At 42.0% G+C, this 21,737-nt stretch overlaps 1 protein-coding gene across 3 annotated transcripts in view; it reads left to right on the top strand.

Annotated features, from left to right (window-relative positions):
* The window catches only part of PRKAR1B (protein kinase cAMP-dependent type I regulatory subunit beta), a 159,511-nt gene that overhangs the window by 5,200 nt on the left and 132,574 nt on the right, over positions 1-21,737 (top strand). For all 3 annotated transcript variants that reach the window (XM_075899535.1, XM_075899534.1, XM_014580848.3), the window contains exon 3: positions 19,783-19,953. In XM_075899535.1, the coding sequence (XP_075755650.1) occupies positions 19,783-19,953 (171 nt within the window). The remainder of the gene's footprint in view (positions 1-19,782; positions 19,954-21,737) is intronic.

Raw genomic sequence — 21,737 nt, 5'->3', positions numbered from 1 at the left:
CCCAGGCCCTGATTGGCCTGGGGGAGGGGACAGCATAAAGTTTCTTAGTCCCTGCCCTCTAGCACATGGTGCTTAGAGTCAGCTGCCAGGGTTGACTCTAAGTGATGTGCTCTCTCCTTTCCCTAGGCCCTGATTGGCCTGGGGGCGAGGGAGTGGCAGGACCTCCGTGGGCCAGATCAACCCACTTAGTGGGCTGGATTCGGCCCGCGGAGGCCCTTTTGCCCACCCCTGCCTAAGAAATTATTCTGGTCACTTTACCAGCATATGGAACAGCTTCTAAGAACAGTTTCCCAATAGCAATACAGGATTTTCCCCAATGCTTACCTACTAAATACAGTAATAGACTGCAGTAGGAGCATTTGTGCTTGCTGCATCTGGTGAGCCTCAGATAATATTGCATACATAACCTCCTCCACAGAAAGAGAAGGAACCAAACCATATCCAGCTTACTATGAACATAGAGCTGAGATTTGCTGAAATGAAGTTGGTAGTAAACTGATGCACAGCTATTAAAATTTTAGCTTGATAATAAATGCTCAAACACCCAGAGCCCCAGCTACCCAAATGTCAGACCATATCTTTGTAGCCATGGCCTCTCATTCCTCTGCAGGAATCAAGTTTTCAGCTAGGAATGGGGAGATTTTTGAGCCCAGTGTTCAGAACTTTCACAGGAACCAAACAGAAACAATGGAACTCACTCCCAGAATACTTATTAACCTCCCTGCAGTCAGAATTAAAGGTACAGCTCATTCCTTCAAGTTAGGTTTCCCACAATAGTGCTTGTGCACTTATGCTCATGACCCCCTCCCCAACCACCCTCCAAAAATTGAGCAGATTTTCCTACTAGATGGGGAGTCCGAGAAGAATATTGTGATATAAACTGTGAGAAGCACTCAGACACTCCTCTGATGGTCATCAGTATAAGAACTTGATAGACTGAGTAGTCAGGGCAAGTGGGCTTCCTTGAAAAACATGATTTAGACAGGAAATCTTTATATTTTTTATTTTTAAACCCCTTTCCCTAGATTTTTTTTAAAACACAGGAGGGATGTGTTTTTGTAACTTATTTTACTTGTTAGGAATACCTAGATCTCTGGAATTGTGCTTTTAAGAACCATGTCAGAAATAAATTCACTTAACTCCCCATCTTAGTTTACATTTGTCCACGTGATTGTGTCCACTGAAGGTAGGGAAGAGGCAACTGGCACCAGGTCCAGTGATTCTAAAGGGTCCGGGGCTTGCCTGCTGCCACTATTATTGCAGCGGCAGTGGTGGCCAGAGCCCAAAGCCCTTTAGAATTGCGAAGGAAGTTCCATGAGGCGTTCTCCAAAGTCCTGCATGGCGCTCCTCAGCTGGCTTTGAGGGCTGGCGGGACTGGGGACCACCGCACTGTCAGGGAGGCATTGGGGGCTAGTTGTCAGGCCTGACCCTTTCTGCTGGAAGCCCTGCCCCTATTGGGAGCCGGAGCCAACCTTCCCCCTCCACACACACACATTGCCCAGGGGCCTGGCAATCCTGTTGGCTCCCCTGCATGTGATAACACTTTCCCTGTTCTCAAAGTGGGGAATTGTTGGACTGGACTTCATTGGCAGACTCGAGAAAGTTGATCATTATCTGCCCTTACTTTGTCTAGATGTAGCCTTTTGTTTTTAGTTTCTGATTATCAGGTATTTTAGAGCCCTAATACAGCGAGGTACTTAAGCACATGCCTGTTGTTAAATATGAGTAGTCCCACTGACTTTAAAAAAACTTTGACTTCAGTGAGACAAGCACATAAGTACTGGATCTGTCATTGTCCAGTGGCAGAATTGCATCAGATGGTGATAGAATTGTAAGACTTTCTTAAATATCTTGCCAGCTCCTGATTACCTCAGTGGCTTCTGCTATTTTGAAAGGGGTTTACAACCTCGTGTGACCCAGATCTCTTCAAGTGTGGTGTCAGGGCTGTTCCTCACTCTGGTACTCCGAGTGCAGAAGGTGGAAGCCCACAAAAGACCTGAAATACCTTGCCTCTATAGGGTCTGCTTTTAACAAACAAACAAACACCAGCCTACCCAGAGTCACAGATGCATTGGCTCTGGAAAATAGGCTGCCACCATCAAGTGATTTTGCCACAAGAGCGGTTGATAAAAGAAACAATAAGCACATAAAACAAACTATATCTCTGATAGCTGACCTCTCAGGCTAGGCAGACACACACAGAGACCACCTGCTACCTTCCAGGACATAAGAATCAAATCATTGTTTTAAAAAAGGCAATTTTATTAACAAAACAAAAAGATATACTTGATAAAGCATACTTAGTTGCTAGATGTTACAGAGCAACTCAGAAGAACAAACTAAAATGCAGAGAGCATTGTATCTCTGTGTATAGCTTAAATAGTGAAGGGGGAAGGGGAAGAGCACATGGATTTTACACAGAGAAGCTTAACCAAACAACCGAAATAAGGAAAAATACCCTGATGGCGACTAAATATACATTTTCCCTTAGTTACTCACAATCCCTTCATGGTCCAGTCGACTTCCATGCCCCAAATTCTGTGGAGGCATGATAGTTCTGATTACTGCATCTGCTCCCTTCAGCCCTTAACTTAAAACTCCCCAAGGAGAAATAGCAGCAGGTATGTATATATAATTAACATTTCAGCACTGTATCCCTTTGGTTCTTCTGGCCCCCTGCCAACACCCTTAGCTATCTGAGTTTAACCCTTTAGTCAGTGAGGGTATGTCTACACTACCCCCCTAGTTCGAACTAGGAGGGTAATGTATGCATACCGAACTTGCTAATGAAGCCCGGGATTTGAATTTCCCAGGCTTCATTAGCATAAAGCCAGCTCCGCCATTTTTAAAAGCCGGCTTGTTCGAACCCCGTGCCGTGTGTAGCCGCGCGGCACGGGGTTCGAACAAGCCGGCTTTTAAAAATGGCAGAGCCGGCTTTATGCTAATGAAGCCCGGGAAATTCAAATCCCGGGCTTCATTAGCAAGTTCGGTATGCATACATTACCCCCCTAGTTCGAACTAGGGGGGTAGTGTAGACATACCCTGAGTGCTGGCCAGCACTCCTCCTATCCATCACAAGTGGTGCTTTCATTTTGGGGTTTTAATTATTCTTCAGCATCAGCAGAATGGTATTTTCAACATCTTCTGTATTCAATGGCCCCAGCAGTGCCACCATAGCACAGATTAGAAAACTATTTAATTTCTAGGGGAAAACTGGATTGGGGATTGGCTAGCTTGATAAGGAGTAATATCAGTGTTGTTTGGGGTAATCTATATCTGGAGAAAATCTGTGGCAATATTTTTTGTTAATTCTGAACATAAAATAAGGGGCTACCTATTGACTCATTTATCAACTATACACAATACAAGCTAAATTAAAGTGCCTCAAATTAAACAATTTAAAGCCCAAGCATTGGTTCAGAAATATCCATGGGTCTGATAAGACTAATTCATACTCAAATTAAAGTCATGAGAACATAAGAGTGGCCATGCTGGGTCAGACCAAAGGTCCATCTAGATCAGTATCCTATCTTCTGACTGTGGCTAATGCCAGGTGCTCCAGAGGGAAATCAGCTGATCTTGATGCATAATCTGCTTGACACTGTTTACATGCAAATGTACCATTGTTAAGATTTATAGGGCAAATTCGCACATCTCTTGATGCTATTTTACTTAATTATGTGTTGTTGCTTTCTCAGTAAAATGGCAGTAGTTTGATTTATATCGACACAGCTATTTTTGCATCCAGAAAAGTTCAAAAAAGAACTAGATAAATTCACGGAGGATAAATCAATCAATGGCTACTAGCCATGAAGAGCAGGGATGATATGTCTAGCCTCTGTTTGTCAAATGTGGGAATGAGCGACAGGGAATCATAGAATCATAGAATCATAGAATAATAGGACTGGAAGGGACCTCGAGAGGTCATCGAGTCCAGCCCCCCGCCCTCAAGGCAGGATCAAGCTCCGTCTACACTATCCCTGACAGATGTCTATCCAACCTGTTCTTAAATATCTCCAGAGAGGGAGATTCCACCACCTCCCTTGGCAATTTATTCCAATATTTGACGACCCTGACAGTTAGGAATTTTTTCCTAATGTCCAATCTAAACCTCCCCTGCTGCACTTTAAGCCCATTACTCCTTGTCCTGTCCTCAGAAATCAAGAGGAACAAATTTTCGCCTTCCTCCTTGTGACACCCTTTTAGATATTTGAAAACCGCTATCATGTCCCCCCTTAATCTTCTTTTTTCCAAACTAAACAAGCCCAGTTCATGAAGCCTGGCTTCATAGGTCATGTTCTCTAGACCTTTAATCATTCTTGTCGCTCTTCTCTGTACCCTTTCCAATTTCTCCACATCTTTCTTGAAATGTGGTGCCCAGAACTGGACACAGTACTCCAGCTGAGGCCTAACTAGTGCAGAGTAGAGCGGCAGAATGACTTCACGAGTTTTGCTTACAACACACCTGTTGATACAACCTAGAATCATATTTGCTTTTTTTGCAACAGCATCACACTGTTGACTCATATTCAACTTGTGGTCCACTATGACCCCTAGATCCCTTTCCGCCATGCTCCTTCCTAGACAGTCGCTTCCCATCTTGTATGTATGGAACTGATTGTTCCTTCCTAAGTGGAGCACTTTGCATTTCTCTTTATTAAACCTCATCCTGTTTACCTCTGACCATTTCTCTAACTTGCTAAGGTCATTTTGAATTATGTCCCTATCCTCCAAAGAAGTTGCAACCCCACCCAGTTTGGTATCATCTGCAAACTTAATAAGCGTACTCTCTATCCCAATATCTACATCATTGATGAAGATATTGAACAGTACGGGTCCCAAAACAGACCCTTGAGGAACTCCACTTGTTATCCCTTTCCAGCAGGATTTAGAACCGTTAACAACAACTCTCTGACTACGGTTATCCAGCCAATTATGCACCCACCTTATCGTGGCCCTCTCTAAGTTATATTTGCCTAGTTTATCAATGAGAATATCATGCGAGACCGTATCAAATGCCTTACTAAAGTCTAGGTATATGACATCCACCGCTTCTCCCTTATCCACAAGGCTCGTTATCCTATCAAAGAAAGCTATCAGATTAGTTTGGCATGACTTGTTCTTCACAAACCCATGCTGGCTATTCCCTATCACTTTATTACCTTCCAAGTGTTTGCATAGGATTTCCTTAATTACCTGCTCCATTATCTTCCCTGGGACAGACGTTAAACTGACCGGTCTGTAGTTTCCTGGGTTGTTCTTATTCCCCTTTTTATAGATGGGCACAATATTTGCCCTTTTCCAGTCTTCTGGAATCTCCCCTGTCTGCCATGATTTTTCAAAGATCATAGCTAAAGGCTCAGATACCTCCTCTATCAGCTCCTTGAGTATCCTGGGATGCATTTCATCAGGACCTGGTGACTTGCTGACATCTAACTTTCCTAAGTGATTTTTAACTTGTTCTTTGTGTATCCTATCTTCTAAACTTACCCTCTCTCTGCTTGTATTCACTACGTTAGGCACACCTCCAGACTTCTCGGTGAAGACCGAAACAAAGAAGTCATTGAGCATCTCCGCCATTTCCAAGTTCCCTGTTACTGCTTCTCCCTCCTCACTAAGCAGTGGGCCTACCCTGTCCTTGGTCTTCCTCTTGCTTTTAATGTATTTATAAAAGGTCTTCTTGTTTCCCTTTATGCCTGTAGCTAGTTTGATCTCATTTTGTGCCTTTGCCTTTCTAATCTTGCCCCTGCATTCCCGTGTTGCTTGCCTATATTCCTCCTTTGTTAGTTGTCCTAGTTTCCATTTTTTATATGACTCCTTTTTTATTTTGAGATCATGCAAGATCTCCTTGTTAAGCCAAGCTGGTCTTTTGCCATATTTTCTATCTTTCCTACACAGCGGAATTGTTTTCTTTTGGGCCCTTAACAACGTCCCTTTGAAATACTTCCAACTCTCCTCAGTTGTTTTTCCCTTCAGTCTTGCTTCCCATGGGACCTTACCTACAAGTTCTCTGAGCTTATCAAAATCTGCCTTCCTGAAATCCATTACCTCAATTGTGCTGGTCTCCCTTCTACCTTTCCTTAAGATCATGAACTCTATTATTTCGTGATCACTGTCCCCTATACTGTCTTCCACTTTCAAGTTCTCAACTAGTTCCTCCCTATTTGTTAAAACCAAATCCAGAACAGCTTCTCCTCTGGTAGCTTTTTCAACCTTCTGAAACAGAAAGTTGTCTCCAATGCAGTCCAGAAACTTATTGGATAGCCTGTGCCTTGCTGTGTTAGTTTCCCAACATATGTCTGGATAGTTGAAGTCCCCCATCACCACCAAATCTTGGGCTTTGGATAGTTTTGTTAATTGTTTAAAAAAGGCCTCATCCACCTCTTCCACCTGGCTAGGTGGCCTGTAGTAGACTCCTAGCATGATATCACCCTCGTTTTTTACTCCTTTTAGCTTAACCCAGAGACTCTCTACACGGCTATCTTCTACATTCATCTCCACTTCAGTCCAAGTGTATACATTTTTAATATACAAGGCAACCCCTCCTCCCTTTTTTCCCTGTCTGTCCTTCCTGAGCAAGCCGTACCCTTCCATACCAACATTCCAATCATGTGTCCCATCCCACCAGGTTTCTGTAATACCAATGATATCATAGTTGTATTTATTGGTTAGCAATTCCAGTTCTTCCTGCTTATTACCCATACTTCTCGCATTTGTATATAGGCATCTAAGATACTGATTTGATCTTGCCTCCCTGTTGTGCCCTGACCCTCCTTTCTCCTTCCCATTATAGGCCGTAGTCCCCCCCATTTCCAACCGATCTCCCAGTCCCGCACATGCAGCACTTACCTGTGGGCTTTGCTCACCTGCCCCCAACAAACCTAGTTTTTGGATCACTTGATGATTACCTGTTTTGTTCATTGCCTCTGGGACAACTGGCATTGGCTGCTGTTGGAAGCAGAGTTGTCCCATATGCTGGACGGTTTAGGGTGACTGCTCTGGGCCCCACACTTCGGTACCTTTGTGGGGCCCAGGGAGGTCCAGGGGATTCCTGGGGGGCCTGGTGCTGGCAGTAGGGGTCGGGCTCACTTTGCACTCACCAGCGATGGTGGGATCCATGGAAAATGGAGCTACCCAATCCTGCCTGCTCCATTCTGCTATCTCCCAGCTGTGTCGCTCCGCTACACCACAGTGGCAGGAAGCGGAGCAACCAGGCTGGGAGCTGGGCTTAAGGGAGCGGAGTGGTTAGGGCCAGATCACTGCTTCCTGCCACTTCTAGGGTTGCTGGGAATCACCCTGGGGGGGGGGGGGAAGTTGGGGGAAGGGGTGCAATAAAGATACGAGGGGGTGGATCAGGGTCTGGAAGAGGTGGGGCAGAGGACGAGCATGGGCATGGCTTGAGTAAGGGGAGGACTGGGACAGGGCAGGGGTGGCAAGGTGGGGCTTAGGCCATGCTGGGGTGGTTTCCTGGGCCCTGCACTGCCCTAGGGACTGCCCTGGTTGGGTGACAGGATATTGGGCTAGATTGACTTTTGGTCTGACCCAAAATGGCCGTTCTTGTATTCAGAACAGTTAAAAGCTTCAGGTTTTTAAATAAAAGCTGAAGCTCAAGAACATACAGCAAAATCTGTGGGAATTACATAAGCATGCAGATTCAATGTAAGCCTAGTTTGCCCTACGTAGTGGATGAGATTTTTAATGTTTATAATTGACTGATATTTTCTACTTCTCTACAGCAAAGACAGAAGGGGTGCAAGCCCTCACAATGCCCCTCACTGTTATGGAGAGACCACTTCTAGGGTCTTGTCTACATTAGAATACCTCTGACCCGTTTTTTTAAGCTCCAGTATAAACTCTGACATAAACTGGGCACCAGCATTTTTACAGCCATGGTTAGATGTTACAGAGGCAAAAATCCCATTGCTAGGTTTATACTAGAGTTTATACCACTGTTAAAACCATTATGTGATTTCTTAAAAACTAATCAAGGGATCCATCTTCGTACAAGGGCAATTCATCCTTTATGCTAATTCAATGCTTGTTCTGCCTGCTGTGAATACCAACACAGGTACGTACTGCTTGTGATAATTAATTTCAAGAGAATTGAGTCTCCTCTTATTGAAGTCATGGGCACTAGAGCAACACTGCTTTTTCTAGTCAAGGATTTGTGACTTTATGTGGCTTAGCTGTTCTTTCACTAATTTGCTTTGCTGTTGCATGTAAAATGTCTTTCACTATATAATACCAACGTTTCATGTAAGGTCAAAGTTTAGGATACAGACAGATGAAAGAGTCCAGTCACTTCTCCTGTGACACATAGTAAATTCTCTTTCCCCATATCCTTTCTCTGTCATTAAGTTGGGCAATGCTTCTCAAGAGCCAGTGAAATCTTTTAAGTACTGCTGCAGCCCATTTAGTCATGACTAGGGTTGCCAACTCTGAATGAAGCTATTTTGGGAGGGTTTTTTCCCCAACATGACAAAATGTCATTTTCTTAAAATATCCTATTAACATCTCCAAGTTTGCTTTCAGTAGTCACCGGGAGATTAATGCCAATTCCAGGTGACTCCAGGCCAATCCATGGCTAAGCGGTCCTTACTCAAGGGCATTAACCTATTTTCTAAATTACTTTATTTCATTTTCTCCTATTTGTAGAAGATGCTTTGGGGAAAGCCTGGATCAGACTATTAAAATGGTGTCAAACAGCTTTGCCCATATTAATTACTCTAAGTAATGAAGAATATGAAGTAAGAATATTGATTAGCTATAAGAACATTTACCAGAAGCTTATGGCAGTTGTGCTTTAAAAAAAATAAGTAAATTTGGATTTTTCAAAGGAAAAATCTTAAAGACACTTGGCACCAAATTTGATCAGTGACATTTTAAAAGAAAGAGCTGTTGCAAAATCTTGTGAGCTTGATGGTTTTCAGCCTTTCAGGGTAAATATTAGTGATAAAAAAAACCTTGATGAAAAACAAGTTTTCTCGGCTTTCATCTTTTTCTGTGCTTGTTCTTACCTCTTATATCTCAACCTTGACCCTGTTTAAGGTGCCCAAGCGTTTTTATTAATTACTCTCTTTTTCCTGATCCATCTCGCATTTCTGTGTCTTCCTTCGTATAGGCCACTATCTATGAATTTTCGACTCAGTATACTGTGGGCCAACACCCATCTACTTGAAATCCCTTCTTAGAATTCACTTACCGTAATCCAAAAAACCGTTTATCCCCAGCTCCCTTCGCCTTACACCACGAAGTGGTAGCTAATCAAAGAAAAATTAAACACATCCTGTGGAACTAATGAGAAGCTCTTAAAACAAATGGTGAAGATATCATTTACTTTTCTTGCATTCCATCCCTCACAAACATAATGTCTGCCTGAGAGTGCTATATAAATAATACATTATAGTAATTTACAGTGTAATTTGTTTCTAAAATGCATTCTGAAGTGCCACAGGGATGGGGGTGGAGGGGAGATTATCTACAGAAATGAAAAAAAATTGTTTTTATGTCTGATGAGTTTCCAGGAAGTAGTGTTACACATTAGATGTGTAATTTTCATTCCATTTATTAGTCTTCTTTTTTCAGCACTATCATTTAATAAACAAAGGTAAGCCAAGAAATTTAGTAACTGATTTTTCAGGATGACAATTTGAGTAGCAGAGTGTTGTCAGATTGGTACATCCATCATTTATTAAACCACTGTAGATGCATCGGAAGCATATTGGAGAAGAACAACAAGGTGTTGTGGAACAGAGATAATAGTAACATTGAGGAGCAATACCACAAATATGAGTTTTTCAGGCGCCCCATGGTTTACCTCTCAGAAGTAATCTTTTTTTTCCCGGTGCTCTCTGGGCCAGTATTTTCCATCCTTATAAATAAAACCATATTCCTTGAATACTCTCACACTAAAGTCAGAGGTGTTAGTTGTGGATTAAGGTATTCCCCAGTATAAATGAGAAAAACAGAATCTGGCAGTAAGTAAACAGCCATGGATTTGGCACTGTAAATCCTGTAATATTGGCATAGTTAAAAACTTTCACACAGAAGCGCTGATGTTGCTGAAAAGCACAGCAAAATATCCTTGCAGTTCAGTTTGAAGTGTTGTTTTCCTATTAGAAGTAAAGCTGTTTCAGGTGATTTTTTTCTTTCAATACTAGCTATTTATACAAATGTCTACTTGGCATTGATTTAAAAAAGCAGAACCTTTGGCTACAGTTCTCTGTTTTTAATCATCACAGATACCTTCTGTATTTTGTAATGTAACCTTTCTACTGTATAGTGAGGTATAGATAAGAAACTAGAGCAATGGTGGTGCTGGAATGAGTTTCTGCAAGGCATTGAAGTGGAAGACAAGTTTTAAGGCAATGAGGAGATAAGAGGAAGCCAGTGAAGGGATTCAAAGATGAATGGGATGTAAGCAGAGTCAAAGAAGAGAGGGATGTGTTGGCAGTAGTGTTTTGCTTAGATCAGAAGCTAGGAATGCAATGTGTTGTAAAAAGGCCAGAGAGGACCCAGTTGTAGAAGTCTAGATTGTAGATAACTAAGGCTTGGTCTATACATGCAGTGCTCCAGTGGCACAGCAGTATCAATATGCAATGCATCTGATGAAGATGCTTTATGCCAGTTGTTCCCAACTTCTTCGAGCATACAGACCCCTTTTCATTCTATTAAAATTTCAGCTCCTGCCCATCCACGGAGGATACGGCGCAAGGGCGGAATTTCAGCAGGGTAGGGCAGGGCAGCAACCGTGCGGAAGCTACATTGGCAGAAGATGCTCTCCCACATGTAACTTGTATCACTCAGGGAGATGGTTTATTCCCATTCCTGAGCAATATAAATTATGCCACCATAAGCTGTAGCATAGCCATAGCCTAAGAAATGGATAAGGACATGAGTGGCAAGGGATGGATAGTGAAAGACAGAGTTCAGAGGTGCCATAAAAGAAGAAATGACAGCATTTAAAAGCCTGGATATTAGGTGTGGCAATGCAGAGGGTCAGGTCAGAAAGTCCCACTGAATTTACAAGCCCATATAATAATGGAGTTATCTGTGGTGATTGATGACAGGATGGGGCAGGAAGAGAAGTTCATTTTTTCTCTTTGTTGAGATGTACATGGAGGGGGGACGTCTGTGCAGAGTTGACAGAAAGGTGATCAGAGAGGATTGCAGAGTGAGGCCTGGGCTATACTTGAGGAGGCAGGTCGTCTTAAGGTATGCCATCCAGCTACGCAAAATGCTGGATTCTACTTCCTTAAGCCAAGCTGCTGCGGTGTCTATACTGCAGCAGGTACTCCTGTTGGCATCCCTTACTCCTCACAGAATGAGGAGTACCGGACGCAAGCGGGGTCTGCCCTCAGTGTTCAATTTAGGAAGCTACATTAGGCCCACTAAGTCGATCGCTAGAAGATCAACCTCTGGAGGGTTGATCTTTTCCATAATGTAGACATGCCCTCAGAGAAATAGGAGTAGAGTGCTCTAAAATTTCCATCAATGTCAGATTTTGCTGTATGTTCTTGAGCTTCAGCTTTTATTTAAAAACCTGAAGCTTTTAACTGTTCTGAATACAAGAACGGCCATTTTGGGTCAGACCAAAAGTCAATCTAGCCCAGTATCCTGTCACCCCATACTGAGCAGATCAATCCAGCACTGCCAGCAGCGTGGAATAGTTTGACTGAATAAGGGTATGTCTACACTATCCCGCTAGTTCGAACTAGCGGGGTAATGTAGGCATACCGCACTTGCAAATGAAGCCCAGGATTTGAATTTCCCGGGCTTCATTTGCATAAGCCGGGCGCCGCCATTTTTAAATCCCGGCTAGTTCATTTGCAAGTGCGGTATGCCTACATTACCCTCCTAGTTCGAATTAGGAGGGTAGTGTAGACATACCCTAAGTCTTTTGCAGTTCTAATCTTTATAATCCCAGCTAATAGGACACAGATTTCAGGGCCATCAATTAGGAAACTTTCTGGAGGACTAAATTTGGGAGAAAAAGAAAATATTTCAGTTAGAGAGCATTCAGTGTAGCAGTTTTAGAACTAAGGGTATGTCTACACTAGCTCGTTAATTTGAGCTAGGTTGGCAAATCAGGCAACCGGAGTTGCAAATGAAGCCCGGGATTGAAATATCCTGGGCTTTATTTGCATGTTCCCATCCGGCCGCCATTTTAAAATCCCCCTTAGTAACAAACTGCCTGCGGCTACATGCGGCAGTTTAAAGTTAATCCAAACTAAATCCTTAGTTCGGATTAACTGTTGCTCCTCGTGGAATTAGGTATAACAGTTAATTCGAACTAAGTCCTTAGTTCAGATTAACTTTAAACTGCCGCATGTAGCCGTGGGCAGTTCGTTCGAACTAAGGGGGATTTAAAAATGGCGGCCACACGGGAACATGCAAAGAAAGCCCGGGATATTTAAATCCCGGGTTTCATTTGCAACTCCGGTTGCCTGATTTGCCTACCTAGCTTGAATTAACAAGCTAGTGTAGACATACCCGAAGTGAATATGTTGTGGGGAGCAGACAGAGGGGAAATCACTTAGTGATACTTAATAGCCAGCTTTGCTTTTGAAAGTCTTTCTGGAATGTTGTAAAGCTAGACAGCGATTTGGACCTTGCCAAGTGTCATAGGTCTCTATACTTTCCCATTGTTAGTCTCCAGACGATGACAGAGCATGAAAAGCAGATACAGCAGGAGGAACTGGGGAAAATGAATTTCTCCTTGGAAATGTGCCAACTTAGGCAGAAGAGAGTCTAGGGTCAGGAAACATACTCTTGAACTGTAATATGAAAGGAAGGGACTAACTCAAACACTTGTTTAGAATTGTGATCATTTGCAATGTTTTGGCTCATACCCTATGAAAACACTAATCAGAGAACTAAATGGCCTATTCCTTTGAGGTTAGCACACTAAATTCCTTTGTATCAGCTCCAAACTTCCCCAGAACAAATTATTTAGCTGCAACCACACATACATTAGAAACACAGGCCATTGAGGACTAGGGATATAAAATCCCATGTAATTGGTTAACTGGTTAAACATGAAGTTTACATCACGTTTAACCAATTAACAGCTGGGCTTGATCTCCTCCCCTCCTCCTGGCAAGGCTAGAGTGGCCTACCACTGCAGGCTTGGGCCGCTCCAACCCAACTGGAGCAGTTCCTGCCTGCATTGTGCCAGGCCTGCTGTGGTCTGGGGCTTCTCTGGACTTCATGATAGGTGGGGAGCTTTTCCAGCCCCCACTGATTAATTGGAACTGGTAAGCATCACCCATTAAGGGTGACTCTTACTGGTTAACCAGTAATCTTTCATATCCCTACTGCAGACATTTACAATTAAAAAAAAATTCTAGGCAAGGATAACATTTCTTGTTCCCTTTCCAATTTTTGTCCTTAATCATATATCCAGTGAAATTGCCAACTCCAGTACTCTGACTTCACGGTCCAACTCTCTTCGAATTCACTGGCAATATTATTGACTACCTTGAACTTTATGGTACTGTATTTGATCACATTCCTGATCAAATGACTGATATTTTTGTAAGACAGGGATGTTGATTTATAACTTCTGGGCGCATTGATGTAGTTCTATTATTCTAGTGATTTACACGTTTTAGGCCCAAGGCACCTCTTACTACCCCAGTGTAAGTCCAAAGTAATTCTGTTGAAGTCAATGAGCAGTCCTGTGGCGCCCTTAAGACTAACAAATATATAGTATCATGAGCTTTTGTGGGTAAAACCCACTTCATCAGATGTCTTGGAGTGGATATTACAGAATACACAGTACATATAACAGCAAAAGCAGTTACCTGTCAATTGTAGGATCAGTATTAATGACACTCAGAATACATCTACACAGAGGGGCTATTATGGGATACTGGAAGTATCTCAAAATAGCTACTCTGAGTCTTTTGAACGTACCCACTATTTCGAGATAGTTCTCGAAATAGCCAACACGTTATTTCGGCATCCCTGTAACCTTCATTACACAAGAGTTAAGGGGTGTCTCAAAATAGCACATTATTTCAAAATTTGGCACTGTGTAGATGTGCCAAATTTCGAAATATGCTATTTTGAAATTCAATTGAAATAAGATATACAATTGGCATTTTATCTTATTTCGAGCTTAGGGTGCCATGTAGATGCACCCTAATTGAGTCAGGCTCGATGTGTCCTATTCATAGCTTTTGACCTGTAAATGTGAATATCAAAGGCAGGTGAAATTGCCTTTGTAGTGTGCTAACCAGTTATTATTTTTATTCAAGCCCAAGTTGATAATGTCGAATCTGTAAATGAATTCCACTTCAGCTGTCTCCCTCTGTATTTGGGTGATACAATTCCTTTGTAGAAGAATGGCTACTTTTAAATCCATTATTGATTGTCTAGGGAGGTTATTGAAGTCAGTGCAGTTATTAGTATCAAAATTAAGAAAATAAGGCAATTGCTATTGGATTTGATCCAATACTACCACCTATTATACAGTGGTCTAGTCTGTGCGCCTATTTTCTCCATAGACTATCATTTTAAACTGGAAATATGATTCCCCTGCTGTTGTGAATTCTCTGTGCCATTCCAATAGAGAGTGAGAAAGCCTGTTGTCATGCCAACAAAAAATGGTGAGGTGTTTACTTGAAAGTGAGTTCTGTAAAAGCATTCATAGCAAGCTATAGCTGATGATCACTGTTCAAAGAACTAATCTTAAGAGAGTCTATTCTTCCTTCAAAATATTTGCTCTGTTTATGTAGTTTTACCTCAGGATATAGGGAAGATGGCTATTTGAGAGCAGTACCCTGGACACAGTGTATGCTTTTGTTTTCAAAAAGCAATGAGTTCAATAATGGAAAGCATATCTAGACTACAAATAGCGGCACATGGAAAAGCCAGCCAGTCAACTGTCTGCTGCCTATATAAAGAGAGTTTGTAGTGAAGACACTTTTTTTGAAATGAATCATATGGTAACTCATTTTTATAATTATTTAATATTGTCCTATTGTATTTGGGTTTAAGAGGTGTGTGAACTGTAATATTATTTTACCTCATTGAGCCTTTTTACCTTTTATAAATCTGTAGTAGACTAGGGGACATATTAGTTATTAATTCTTCACAAATGCCTATTATATTGCATAATATAAAAACAAAAAACAAATGCAAGAAACAAAAAAAAAGTGGGTAATATTCAAATTTAGCAAATAAATAATTTTCTGTAGTACTGTATGCCATGAATAAATAGACAATGTAAGTGTAAAGTAATATTATATAATTACCTGCCTATCTGGTTTTAATAGTGTATCTTGTGCTATACTTTTCAGAACTGAAGTGTTTACTGAAAGGAGTGTCAATTTTTACATTTGCAGTCAAGTGTCTGGAGAAACTGTATATAGTTTTGCCACTCTGAATAACAAAAGAGTATTATATGGTTGAAGAATTACATTAAATTAAAAATGCAGTCAGCTATTTAATATTTGAAATGCTTCAAAATGTATTACTTTCATGTAAACAAGTACTAATTAAAATTATAAATGCAAAGAACTTTTGTATATTCTTTAAGAATGTTTGCTTTGCTGTCGCTGCATACTTCTACTCAGTAAGCTAGTGCATCCAGACATTTACCGTGTATGTTGTGGAGAGGAATCTGGTGAGAATGTATGATTCATCGTTCTGATAGTGTATGAAAATCCAGTCTAGCCATCCTCTAACCGCATAATTTATATTTTCAGATGGAACTGAATCAATTTTCAGTAGCTTGGTGCTCTGTCTTGCATGGTGGTGAATACTCTCTTAAAGTCAGTTTAATTCTGTGCTTGTTTAGCACGTAGCGCAGTGGGTCTTGCAGTAATGCCTGGGATTCCAAATAATTAAGGGAGTTCATTACCCACAGGAGCACATTTGGATAGTTGTGGAATCAGGCCATTTGCTAGTCCAGAAGTTGTATTTCTCTGTTGGTCTCCTAAACAGTTCTGTAGTCTAGATCTTAAAAATTACCTTTGACTAAAACAAGAATGTGCTGGGAGCTGTCATTTTGGATTATGCAGCTTAAGAAATACTAACTTGTTCTTTAAGTGAGCCACCAGCAATATTATCAGGTTGATGTAAAAGGTACTTTTGTTTGTATTAAGAAAGGAGGCAGTATCAGCGAGAGAGGAGAAAGTGACTAGAACAAGACTAGAAATCATAAGCAGCATAGCTGGATTTGTCAGACATCCATAAATATCAGTGGCAAACCATCTATTAATCATCTGTTTTTCTTACAAGCTTTAAAGTTATGGGCATGTGCCAATAAAACAGGACAAATTTTATGTACCACACTCTTTTCTGGTGTCATACCCGATGAGCTATCCATAACTCATTTCCTGTGTCAACAAAGCCAACTGGCTATGTTGGTAATTAACCACATGTCTGTCACTGGTACCCTCCTTGTTTCTCCTCCTTTCCCTCCATTTGTTACACATAAATTAGATAGGAATTTCCTAGGAAGGGGCTGGGGTTTGGTATCATGATCTAGTGCAATGAGGCACTAATCTTACTAGGGACTTTGAGTGTCACCGTGAAAGTAGTTTTGTTAAGTTAAATTCTGGAAAAGTTAAACAAAATCAGTGGATCATGATACATTTTGATAAATATCATTGACTGCCATACACATTTGTAGCTCCCAGGACTTTTCCCCTTTACTGTTTCTTTCCCCTATTAGTCCCTCTTCAGGGATTCCCTTTTGTTTTCTGTATTGTTTTCTAGGAGTGGGAGTTTGGAACACAGCTTTTGGTTTGGCCAGCTGGCGCTAACCCAACTATCAATTTTCATTGTACTGCAGGGCCTGATCCAGATCTCATTTATTCAGTTTTACATGGTTGTAACTCCATTGATTTTATGGGAGTTGCTTACACTGTCATAAATCAGGAGTGAGATTAGAATTGGCCTCTATCCGTGAAGATTCCAGAATATGTAACCTCTTGAAAAAAGGTCAGCCAGCATTTTTGCTGTGTTCTAGTAGTGGGAAACCTGGAACAAAGCTCCTAGCAGAAGTAGAGGTGGTCTGATTAATGCTTGACTTTTAGTTTAGACTCTTTCCTTAAGAGAAACTTAGTCATGACAGAGTTTGTTCTTTTACTCCCTCACTCTTGAGTATCATCCCATGGGAAATTCAAAGATGCTGTAGATCACCTGGAAGAAAAAAAACTATTTTGCAAAGTAAGTAATATAAGGCCTCAGTTTTTCCCCACAGCAGTACTAAACCACTGAAAGCAATAATGATACCTTGGTGGGTAATTGATGTGAGAGAGAAGTTTAGTATTGTGGCACTTTGTAGTGTGATAGAGTCCTTGATGGGTTAGATTGCCTAGTGGTTGGTTAGTAAAGCCCCCTGTGTCAAATCCTGGTGGATAGGTCTTTAATCAGAAGTGCGGCAAGGGATGCCAATGGTTTGGATCCTTTTTGTAGCAGGGCAAAAGTAGACTAGTCTAAGCCTGTTCATCCTACCATGCACTGACCTAGGACCCTAGGAGAGTCAACAGTTTCTGGCCCCGAAGATATCCTCCAATTTAGCCTCCCTGAGTAACTTCGTGCTGTTGCTTTCCTCTCTAAGCTTATAGCCAAGATAAGGTGGAAAGCAAACCATCAGCCCTAGGCAGGCTCAGCACATGCCCATATTCCCTAAGGGAGGCTGAAGGGGGCAGGACTACCAGGGCTCAGAATTGTCCTTTAACCCCATCCTGCCCAGTGTCAGATTTCCAAGCCATACCTCATCACATGTAGATTATGTTAGCTGGTTTTCCTTCATGCAATTCACTAGTTTTCAGTGGTCCATCAGAACACACAAGTGCACAAATGTAAAAACATTGATGGAGATACAGATGTGGAAAGTTCAGTCACAGGGAGATTCCCTTGAGATGGTCACTTATGTGCTAAAATACCACTGAACCTGCCTACCTGCCGTCTGGGCACCCCACCACCCTGTCCTGATGAGCCAAGTCTATTCTGGTCCCCTCTGGTGATGGCTCAGAATTGAGGTTACAGCCCACAGCAGAGCAACATAGACGCTGAGAGCAGCTCAGCTCTGGGAAGGCTCAATCACAGGGACTTGACACAGCGCCTAAGTGTACAACCCAAATGGGACCAGAAACCCAGCTAAATCCATCTTACTCTGCACAAGGTTTATACAGAGCAAGCTCATAAATTGTTTGCCTCTTTTATTAATGAAAGAGAGAGATACACAGCTTTCCCTGAAATAACAATTATTTACACTGGGTTTATTAATACACAAAAGTGATTTTATTAAGTATAAACAGTAGCATTTAAGTGGTTGCAAGAGATAGCAGACACATTAAAGTAAGTTACTAAGCAAAATAAAACAAAACATTCCAATTAAGCCTAATACTTAAAGAAACTTGTTACATGCAATTTCTTACTCTAACACTAGTTCTAATAATATTTTCTCACAAGCTGGGTAGCCTCCCTATTTGGGCCTAATCCTTCTTAATGTTCAGGTCTAGGTGGTGTAGCAGATAGTTTAGATGGTGTAACAAGGTGTGGGACTCGCACCAGGATGCTTCTGGCTGGTCATGCTGGGAATTGGCACTTCAGCCCTGGAGCGCCCCCTTTCGGCTGGTGTCTGAAGTTGCCTGTTATTCTGAACCACTTTGTGTTAGTAACCATGCCCCTCCCAGACTGTGGGATCCTTCCCTCTGGATCCTGCTCTACCGCAGTGCCTCTACTCTCTGGGGTCCTCTCCCTCAGGGATCCCCCAAACCCTATACCCACCTTGCCTCAGTGACCCACTGCCAGTCGTCATCTAGCCCCTTTCCGAAGGGGCAAACTTCAGTCTGAAATGGCCAGTCATCATTGGGAAGGGGATGTGGACTTGTTGCCTTCTGTTGCCCTGGCTGTATCCCTGCAACTCTAGTAGCCTCAGGCCTTGTCTCAGGCTCTGCAACCTGGGAACTTGCCTGGCCAGAGCTTCCTCAGCTCTGCCTGCCTTTCCCCAGCCCTGGTCTAAGTCAGGAAGCCTCTAGCTTCCCTGGCAGCTAGATCCCTCCTGCTCCCCAGCTACAGCAAGAGTGAGTCTGTGTCTCCTCCTCTCCAGGAGCCTTTATTTATACTGCCCTCACCTGGGCCTTAATTGGTGGTCTCTGCCTCAGCTTCTGGGTTTTAACCATTAATGGGCTAGTGTGGGGCAGACGCACCATCACAGATGGTAAACAGGGGTGTCCTCTCATCTGACAGCTATTCTCGTTGCTTGGTTTCCTGCCTATACATAGATTTTGCCCAATGTGGGAATCCTTTGTGTTCAGTTCAAACTTTTCTCCCCTTCAGTGGAAAAGTACAGTGTCCAGGAAGGGTTCCAGCATTAGGTGACCTGGATACATGTCTTGGCAGGACCAACCATAGTCCAGGCTTACAGAAAAAACAAGACTATTTAGAGATCATTGACCTGAATACCGGACCATTAGGTTCCTTGAGTACTACTAATGGCCCTCACTTAGCATAAGTAGATTAGCAAACAGGTTTATACTTCATATTTCTAACTTTAAATACAGCCATGGTGCATGCACACAAATAGAATATACATGTTCAGAAGATAATAACCTTTCTAATGATATTTTACTGAAATATTTTGCTTAAAGCCTATTCAAGTTATTAATCATATTTCCATAAAGAATATGAAATATCCCATCACAGTAGAAATGAATACATTGCTGTGAGTTACCAAAGAGAAGTATATCAAGTTCTGTTTAGAGAGGCGGCTACATAGCTACGAGGCGAAATTGCATCTCTTTGTTTTTTCACTTACAGGAAGAATGCAAACAAATATTGGCTCGGCAGAAATCTAATTCCCAGTCGGATTCTCATGATGATGAGATTTCTCCTCCTCCTCCAAACCCGGTGGTGAAAGCTCGACGCAGAAGGGGAGGTGTCAGTGCTGAGGTGTACACTGAGGAAGATGCGGTTTCTTATGTTAGAAAGGTAACTTGTTAGCAACAATTTGATGCTGAAGTGTATGTTACAATCTGATGATCTGTTGGTATTTTACTCTGTAATACACAATTTGCAATGGGTCATTTTATATTGCCACTGCCTCCAAAGAAATGCCAAGCACAAATTAAGAATAAACAAAGCAAGAACTAGAAGGTTACAGTTTGTGGAAGCCCTGGACTCTACTTCACAGAGCTCTTTCAATCAAATCAATGTATTTTTATACTATTAATTGTGTTTAATCTTTGGCAGGTACTCCTAAGAGCAGGACTTTTGCTCATCTTGCCATTAACAGACTTAGGTTTTAGCCCAGAGATGGGCAACCTAGGCTAGTGAGTGGACCGTGTGAGTGGCCCTCATTCATTTCAGTAGGCTGCAAAACTGTCATAACCAAGACACTCTCCTGGGATAGGGTGCTTTTGCTAACGGCACTTGTGTCCTTGCAATTTGCAGGGTGTACCGATAGAACGATAGCAGTGTGTTGATTGGATGCAGTGGGAGTGAACTTCTCTCATGGTCAATGTTGTGAGCAAGCAGCACGCACCTCACTTCACTTGCCTTTGCTTTACATGCGTTTAGTAATACTGGTAGGAAAAAAACAACATGGACAGAAACCAGTGATGTCTGTCAACCCTGTGGTTGAGCACTGGTAAACAAAATGTCTGGAGAGCCACACATAGTACCCCAAAGAGCCATCATAATCTTAAATTTTCCTCCAGCCATTATTTCAGTGTGCCATAAGATGTGCATGGCTATTTACAGGCTAATCTAAGACAGGATCAGTGCTCTGCAGAGCTTTCATGAAAAGGCTGCAAGGCAGATACAATTTAGCATGCCATTGCTCTTGTTTGGGTCAGTTTGTTCAGGAAATTCCCAGTGGAATCACCTGAGGGTATAAATAGTGCTTAACCTAGACAGATATGGTGGGCCAAGTTCTCAGATCTGTAACTAAGCAAAACTCCCATTGGGCAGAATTTAACTCATGTGAACTTTCCCTAATGCTTTAAACTGAGGGTGTATCCCAACATGCGCTATTAGAAGTTATCTGCCTCCAGCGGTATTTCCTTCAGAAATTTTAAGATTGTTTCAACAGAGACAAGGTGGATGAGGTAATATGTTTACTGGACCAAGTACTATTGGTGGAGCAGATAAGCTTTCAAGCTTCACAGAACGCTTTCTCGAGTCTGGAAAAGGTAGCTATCGTGGTACAGCTAAATATAAGTCAGGACAGATTGTTAAGCGTAAGGAATTTGCACATGTTATAGGAGACCACTTAAAATGAAGTGGACACTTAAACACTTTGCAGTCCTATGGCAAAAGAGGTGTGGTAGACAGCAGAGTGCCTTACAAATTGTTGGAATGGGCCGCACAACGTGTGTTGCTGTTAAGTCCATGGCTTTTAGTGTCCAGCAGCGTTATGAATTTAAGTTCCCAGCCTCATCATTTGAAGGTGTATGTATTATTTTAGAGCATGTAGGTCAACTCCTACATCACTGGCATGGATTTATTTTTAGCCTTATTACATGAGCTCTTTCATTATCTGATTAGACTTCTCACATTCATCTTCAGGTATTTGTAATTTTGCAGCAGAGATTCATAACATATTAAACTTTTCTTTGTAGAAGCGTTGTGTATTTCAGGCCATGTCTATAGGAACACATTTTGTCAACCATTGCTTTTGGGTAGGGTATTTTTTCTGTCCATGATCATGCATGCATTATGAGCTCGGTGATTGCTATTGGGTCTTCCCTCACAAGAAACAGACACCTGAGAGA

The sequence above is a fragment of the Pelodiscus sinensis genome, chromosome 16 (assembly GCF_049634645.1).
Source record: "Pelodiscus sinensis isolate JC-2024 chromosome 16, ASM4963464v1, whole genome shotgun sequence".
Classification (NCBI taxonomy): domain Eukaryota; kingdom Metazoa; phylum Chordata; order Testudines; family Trionychidae; genus Pelodiscus; species Pelodiscus sinensis.
The sequence above is the reverse complement of the archived record's forward strand: the minus strand, read 5'-3'. Positions and strand labels throughout refer to the sequence as shown.